Source organism: Dipodomys spectabilis, unplaced genomic scaffold (assembly GCF_019054845.1).
Source record: "Dipodomys spectabilis isolate Male_0828 unplaced genomic scaffold, ASM1905484v1 ptg000030l, whole genome shotgun sequence".
Lineage (NCBI taxonomy): Eukaryota > Metazoa > Chordata > Mammalia > Rodentia > Heteromyidae > Dipodomys > Dipodomys spectabilis.
This window is the reverse complement of record NW_024870707.1, coordinates 3,318,916-3,327,331: the sequence shown is the minus strand read 5'-3', so window position 1 is coordinate 3,327,331 and position 8,416 is coordinate 3,318,916. Positions and strand designations below refer to the sequence as shown.

The 8,416-nt window shown below is 34.2% G+C and overlaps 1 protein-coding gene across 1 annotated transcript; it reads right to left on the bottom strand.

Moving 5' to 3' along the window:
• Window positions 1–751: 751 nt before the first annotated feature.
• LOC122104717 (olfactory receptor 5D13-like) lies at window positions 752–1,708 on the bottom strand. The gene has a single exon (XM_042675655.1). The coding sequence runs from the start codon at window positions 1,706–1,708 to the stop codon at window positions 752–754; it is 957 nt and encodes a 318-aa protein (XP_042531589.1).
• Between the last annotated feature and the right edge of the window lie 6,708 nt (window positions 1,709–8,416).

Genomic DNA, 8,416 nt, shown 5'->3' with positions numbered 1-8,416 from the left:
TTTTCAGTGGAGTTACACAATGGGAATTCATCCATGATAATACCATGATTTACTCTTTTTATTGTTTATATGTAAATATGACCCTGAACATATAAGTGTGGATGTTTACATTTTAGATGTAATTTTCATATATGAGAGAAAATATTTGCACTTTGTCTCTTTGAGCCTTACTTATTTCAGTTAACAAAATTTTATCCTGATCTACCAATATCTATGCAAGTTATATTTTATTCTTCCTGATGAATGAATAAATTTTATAGTTACCACATATTTATGGATAGGATTACATATGTAAACACTTCCACATTTATCTAACACATTTTCTTGCCCCCCAAAAATTAACTATGCTAGATTACAGACATTTAAAGGAAGATTTACATATTTTGTAGTATCTTTATATTGGCATGAGTACATACTCTCAATGTAGAAGGAACTATAAAGAGGTTTGACAAGGGGAAAATTTTAAATAGACCTCAATCTAGAAATTTCAAGTTATGAGTTCTATTCTCAGAATAAAAATCTGCAAAGCCTCTTTAAAATCCAACACTTATAAAGATTTTACTAACATTAGTGTAAAAATAGCAGAATCCCAAAATTAGTTTGAATGGCCTAAGATTGCACTTGTAAAAACCTTTGTATATTAGAAGCTACATTTTTTAATACTAGATGGAAGATATATAACTATGCAAGGGGAAGGAATAGAATACAATTTTATCATCATTTGTAACTAAATACAGAATCAGAATCAACTTTAATGACAGGATAGTTGGGAATTGATTAGCCTCCTGGCTGCCTGCTTCACATCTTTATTCCTAAGACTGTAAATCAGTGGATTCAGCATAGGGACGACCACGGTGTAGAAGATAGAGGCGATCTTCACCAACAACCATGAGCTTTTGGTGGTAGGAACACAGTAGAGGAAAAGGATGGGCCCATGGAAAATGGCAATGGCGGTGAGGTGGGAAGCACATGTGGAGAATGCTTTGTAGCGCCCCGCAGTGGAGGGCATTCCCATCACAGTGACAAAAATAAACACATAGGAAGTGAAAACAATCCCCAGGCTGCTTACTTCATCGAATATGGCAAAAATTTCAATAAACAACTGACTTACATAAGGGTCAGAGCAGGACACAGCAACAAAGGCAGAATGCTCACACACAAAGTTGTTGATAACCTTTGTCCCACAGAAATTCAAAGTTAACAAATAGTATATGAATACAAAAGAACACACCATACTCCAAAAGTAGGAGGCAACCACCAGCAAGGAACACAGTGTCTGGGACATGGCCACTGTATAGAGGAGAGGGTTACGAACGGCCACAAATCGGTCATAGGCCATGGCTGCCAACATGAAGGTCTCTGTTACTACACAGATACAAACAAAGAAGAATTGAGTGACACAGCCTGCAAAGGAGATGCTTCTGTCCTCCACAATCAGGTTCTCCAGAAGCTTGGGGGTGACAACGGAAGAGTAGCAGAAATCCACAAAGGACAGGTGACTGAGGAAAAAGTACATGGGGGTGTGGAGCTTGGGATTGGGTCTGATGATGGTGATCATGCCCAGGTTGCCCAGAACCGTGATGGTGTAGATGGTGAGGAAAACCAGGAAGAGTGGTACTTGGAGGTCTGGATATTCTGAGAAGCCCAGGAGGATGAAGCTCACCCCACTACTCTGGTTCTGTTTGATCCTATGGAGAAAATGGAACATTTGATATAGTGAGATCAAAACTAGTGTTATTCACAGAGAAAGAAAAGGATGAAATGAGAGTCTGGGAATCTGGGATAAAGTTTGGGGAACAGACCAGTTCCTGGTGGCTACTAAGTCAGTAGCTGACATTGGCTTTGATAGCTTCTACAAAATGAATGAAAACGTTTGTTTCAGTTACTGAAAGCAAAACTAAACATTGCAAAACAGAAGAACAGAAAATGTTGCACTGTATTCTACAGAATACAGTTTACTCTATCTGGAGTTATAAACCTACCACTCTCCCTTTGATAAGATGTAACCAAGAAGACAAAACTATTAAGGCACACTTGTGTATTTTAAACTCATAATGTTTATGGTAGAAACCTCTTACTGTTTTTCTTGTAGATTAGCCACACTTTTGAGGACTAGAGAGGTTTATTTCCTACTCAATGGCTTTGAGAACCTTTCCTCATGGCCTGACTATACTAAGCAAAGAATTACCAAGCCCTGCAGGCAATTGTATATCCACAGGCCATCCTGACAACATTTACCACTCCTTGGCAATATAAGAATGATAGACAGTAATCTCAGGTGTCTGATGTCAGAGTACAACTCTGGTTGCTGCAGGCTTTCTCCAGGCTATTACCATGAAAATATTTCAGTAGAATATGACTTAGTAGATAGATTCCAGATGACCCTGAAAGTACTTTCATTCAGGTTTCAAAGGTAACCCTTCTTCTGTTGGCCCAGGAGAAATATTTTGATTGGTGAAAAACAGTCTTTGATTTGCATGGGAGAAAATTGTGATTGGAACAAATACACTCCTTGTACTTGAGGACTGTGTCATGTTGAATGTCAATACTGTCCTTAATCTATATGGAGCATTAACTTATTTCACCTAAATGCAGGCACCCTGGTCACATTCCATTGCTGGCTACATAAGTAGCCAATTCAGCTCATTTTGACAGCAAGCTAGGACAAACATTTCATAGATGACTGCTGTGGTGGCAATATTAAAATCAGTAAAACTTATTCTCGAGTGACCTCTCCATTCCTGCTTTTGATCTTTATCATAACTAGGATAGGCTGAGTATGTAAACACACAAAAATAATGGCAGAGAAGCAGCCTTGGAAGAGGCTAAAGAAGCCACCATTTAAGGAGTAGAAACAAGACCAGTAGTTATGAGAAGGCAGTTGACAAACTACAAAGAAGGGACAGGAATGAAACCATGGGAGCACCAGTGATTGGGACAATGAAGACTGATAATAACTGAAGATGAGAAACTGCAGGCTTGGATTACTAGAGGATTTACAGAGAGCTTCCATGTGTTAATGATCTTGGAAATCAGACACCCTCAGAATAAAAGCTATGATATTTGTCACTGTAGGATTGGAACTGCCAGAACACGGGGCCTATCTGAGAGCAATGGCACTACAAGGACTTTTTCATTGCTGTTGGATGCTTATTGCAGGATTCACTGCCACTGAGAGCTGAAGAATGAAAACAGCCCAGTTCTGAGTCACTGGTGACTAGAGCCCACAGGGGACCCTGTAATCTATGTGACTGGAATCAGAAGATGAAGCCTGGAGGTAGAATACCCTAGTACTCATCTCTCGGAGATATGGGTTTCTGGGCCTATCCCTGATGTCTTTGTCACTGAAAGATCTGGGGTTACAAGTTCTAGAAGAACTTCTACTCTTTTACTCCTTGCTGCTATCTAGGGAGAGTCACATGAGCTAGGCCTCTATGTCATAACATTAAGATTAATTTTAGCCGATGAAATCTGACTTCAATAGAAAAGTCACTGTGGCTATTTGCTTGAACTTATATTTATTACAATGTAATCACTTGAAGGAGAGATCTAAGTTTCCTAGTTACATCAATTGCATTATGATAGCACTTATTTATACCTGTCAAACACTATGAAATGTTATCTAGTTTAAATGCTGTTTTTTAACTGGTTCTATTTATTTTGATCTTCAGTCTTTGAAATTTGTAGTAGCTTCATGTGAAACACATTCTAGACGTGTTTTAATGATAATACATTGCACATTTAAATTCATGTTTAATTTACTTTGAAAGTTGTAAAGAAAATTGTAAAGAGATATTGCTTTCTAATGTTTTGGATTGTTGATGGTATTGAATCATTACTCAGGACAATGTACTTGATAGGTAGGGTCTCTACCACTTGAGCTGCATACTAAAACTTTTCTGTTATTTTGTTTAGTGTTATTTCATTTTTGTTATTTTTGTTCAAATGGAATTTTTTTTCTTGAGCTGGCCTGGGCTATGATTCTCCTATTTATGTTTTCTGAGGAGCTGTAAAGATAGACCCATGCTATTACAACTCGCTATTTACTGATTAAAAGGTATTCTCACGATATCGTTTTGACCAGGTTGTACTCAAACTATGACCTTCGGGATATGTCAGCCTCAGAGTAATGAGGATTGTCAACATGAATCATAAACCGCGGTGGAAATTTATATTATTCTTAGAATGTGGTTATAACATTACTGTCTCAGCAGTGATAAAACAGGTAATAATGAATAATAAAGTAATAGTAGAAATCTCTACATTTTGCAATAGGTACAATTTCAGAAGATATATAAGTGAAAACCAAAAGCAATTCTCAAAATATTAGAAATGCAACATATATTAATCCATTGTTCAGGATGTGTTCTGTACATGGTAAGTGTTCAAGGGAACCATCTCAAACAGAAAATCATAGCACATTCATATGCTCCAAGTCATCACTTTATATTGAAATAAGTATGCTGATGATATTAAGCTGAATACACAGATTAGTATGTATTTAAAGGATAGAACACATAGCTTGTTACAAATAAATATGCAGGATTAGAATTAAATAAAGCTGAGCAGGTTCTGTGTTTATAAAAGTGAAAAGAAATATTCTGCATTCTTAGGCACAAAGAAATGCCAATTGACTCAACAGGCCAACAAGCATCAAAATAATAATAGTAACAAAGCTGAGGAAAAAGCAGGGAAAATACAGCCTTATATACTCTGGGGTAGGGAATCAAACATCATAGCAACCACAAGGGAAAAGCAGTGTGTCAGTTTCCTAGCTACATCTACTAATGTAATGTATTCTAAGTTGAGATTGCCTGGTGTATGCTTCTAGTAATCGGAAGAGCTATATAAAGATGGAAGATCTTGGACAGTCTTAGTAACACAAGAAGATTAATAAAAATAAAAAAATTGTTAGTATTCCAGGTATCAATGTCAAAATATATTTATAATATTTTTATATGATAGATGCAACTTTAAGGATTTACTTATGTTTCATTAGTGAAACATGAAATCTTCTCTTTGCTGTGACAAATTTCTAAATGAAGATACTGAGTGTCCTTAGAGTAACAGAGTCTTTTCTAGTGAGGATGGATTTCTCTACAGAGAGCCCATATTCATATGCGTGAAATTGTTCTCCTATACTAACTTTATGTTTATAATGCTTTATCCCTTCAACTTCTATGGTAAACAATCTTCATTGCCTTTCTTTGTAGAGGCAAACATTAATGTTTTTAAGCACAATTACATAACCTTCACATTACCATTTACCAACATACTTATTCCTCTCATTTAACTACTCAAGGATTAGAGGAAATTTAAAGAAAATAATTTTTTTTTACTTCCATAACATCTGTAATTGCCATTTTGTTAGTGATTCATGATGAATATAAAATGAAAAAAAAACTAGAATGCATTCAGGATGTAGCATGCCAAGTTACTTGGTAAAACTAACTGTATTTGGAGGCTGTTGGGAAATAAACATCTCCTTTCTACTGATAAAGATCACTAGGTCATATTTTCTTGTTAGAATAAAATAACAGAAAAACAGAGTCAACTCACCAAAATATAGAGGCAGAGTAGTGAGACATCTACTAATCTTTAGTAGGATTAGTAAACTCCAAAATTACCCCTGCTTATTGTACAAGTAAAACAAATATCTCTGATCCAGTTGAGTCCACAGTAGACTTGGGTGACTATTTCATATCATATATGTTTCCAACCTAGTAAGTCAATTCAGAGAAACTAGACAAAAGATTGCACACAAGGAAAAGGAAATACTGGTACTGAACCTTGTCATAAACATATATCGTCATTACTTCTGGAGATGTGAAAACCATGGAATATCACTGAATATTGTCAAAGGTAACAGTTTTGAGTGATTAGATATATCATAGTCCCATGAGAGAACTTAGTTTTGCAGAAAATCCCCAAAACCCTGGAGTATTTGGGTGATCAACTCCACTCATTGACTAAAATTATGAATACAGAGAGATGTAATTGTCTAAAAGGATGAATAAGCAATTAAAATAGTTTCTATAGAGCCAGGTGTCTGTGGCTCACGCCTGTAATCATAGCTACTCAAGAGCCTTAGATCCAAGGATTGAGGTTCAAAGCTGGCCCAGGCAGGAAACCCATGAGTCTCCAGTTAACTATCAGAAAACCAGAAATGGCACTATGGCTCAAAGTGTTAAAATGCTAGCCTAGAGCAAGAGCTCAGGGACAGCACTCAGGCCCTCAGTTTAGAGTTAAAACTGAAAAATGAAACTGTGTGTTTTAAATATTATCTATTATATATAATATGTACAGGTATATAAATTATATTATTGAATATAATATATGATATGTTATATCATGTATTATATTATGTATTTTATTATAGTATTGTATAGTATATATTATGCTATATTATATTACAATGTAATTATACTATATTTAATATAATTTATATTATATGTATTATATATGTATTATATGTTATATATAAACTATAATATTATATAATATGAAGTTATATTAATATATGAATATAATATATAGTGTAATATAATATACAATAATATAATTATTGTATTTTACCCTATATATATTATATAGTATAATAAACATTATGTATAACACATATGTATTTATCTTTTACATTATATATGTATTTTTTACAGTATATATGTATGATATATAATATATATACATATTATACATACAATATGTATGATATATTTTAGGATGTTACCTTATAATATATATTACACATATAAGTATAATTTATATAAGATATATATAATTTGCTTAAGTCTAGAGTCCACTATTAATTGTATTCATATTAAATGTATTTCACCTATTTTGTCACAATATATAACCATAATTTTAAAAATACCTTAGTACAATTGGCTCAATATATTTAAACTATATGTAAACATTGCAAAACTATATTACCATAGTTATTTATTTATATTCTAAGAGAATAACTGACATATTAAATTTCAACGTTATAGTGAGAATTGGATATGATGTTCTAACTCAACATTACATTCACCCCCAGTGAACCTTAGTTGAATATGGTTTCCTACCTGTCTTTATCACAGTGAATAGGAACAGTTCTACAAAAAATGGCAAATGTTAGGGCTGGCAACTGAAGGTTCATTGATCCAATGGATTCATTCACACTTCCTAGGATTAAAGTACTATATCATGGAGATTGTTTGCTTATTTGTTTACCTTTAATTACATATCTGTGCATTACAGCAATATGAGTCTCATGATTATCATATTGTGTTGCCATAAGGGAACAACATAAAATAATAACTTCCATGTTATTTCTTACAAAAACTAATAATTTTTCTGAAATACAGAAGTCACACACAATCATATTATCAGAGATGATAATAAAGTATAAGCCTAAACTTATAAAACAAATCCATTCCTTTTACAGGTGCATAAAGAAAAATGGAACTTGAAATACAAAAATAATTTTATTAACTTTAAATAATATACAAAGGGATTTCAACTCAAAGTGTTGATATATCAGTACAATGCATCTTGATCACAATTCAACCTGTCACTTAGTATAGTGTCTTATCCCTTCCAACATTTTCTCAGCCTGCCCCTCTCTTTTAAACCACCCATACCTCAAGATATCTGGCTCTATAATCACACGTTTACTTTGAGTAAAGTGAATGTATTTGCCCACCAACCTCTTTCCATGTAACTTTCTCCCTCTCCAAAAAGCAGTGTAGTGGCTGGGTGCCTGGATGTCATGTCCAATATCCAAAATACTCAGGACACTGAGATCTAAGAATAGTGGTAGAATGTTCAACTAGGGAAGGAAGTGAGACTTTTTATCTCCAGTTGAAAACACCTAATAGCTGGAACTAGAGCTGTGGCTCAAGTGATAGAGCACTAATCTTGAGTGACAAATCTTAAGGAAGCATCCAGATCCTAAATTCAAACCCCAGGACTGGTGCCAAAACAAACCAATGAAACCAATCTAACCAAATAACAGAAGTGCTACCTCTTAAAACCATGTTGAAAATTCTTCATACTCTTGTTGAACTATCAGCTCCCTTTTCAATGGAGTTACACCATGGGAATTCATCCCTGAAAATACCACCATTTACTCCATTTCATCATATATATATGAATATGACCCTACATATATGTGCATGCTTGTTTACATTTTAGATGTTATTTTAATATATGTTAGGAAATATTTTCACATTCCCTATTTCAGTCAGCCTATTTCAGTTAAGAAAATGTTTTTTCCAGAACATCAACTTCCTTGAAAATGATATTTTATTCTTCCTGATGGATGAATAAAATTTGTACACACACCACATATTTATGCATATGAATACATACATAAACACTTCCATAATTTTCTGCCACATTATCTTCCCAAAAGATTTAACCATGTTGCATT

Excerpts from the sequence above, each read along its gene's own strand:
- LOC122104717 (XM_042675655.1), bottom strand. The coding sequence starts at position 1,708 with ATGTTCCATTTTCTCCATAGGATCAAACAGAACCAGAGTAGTGGGGTG.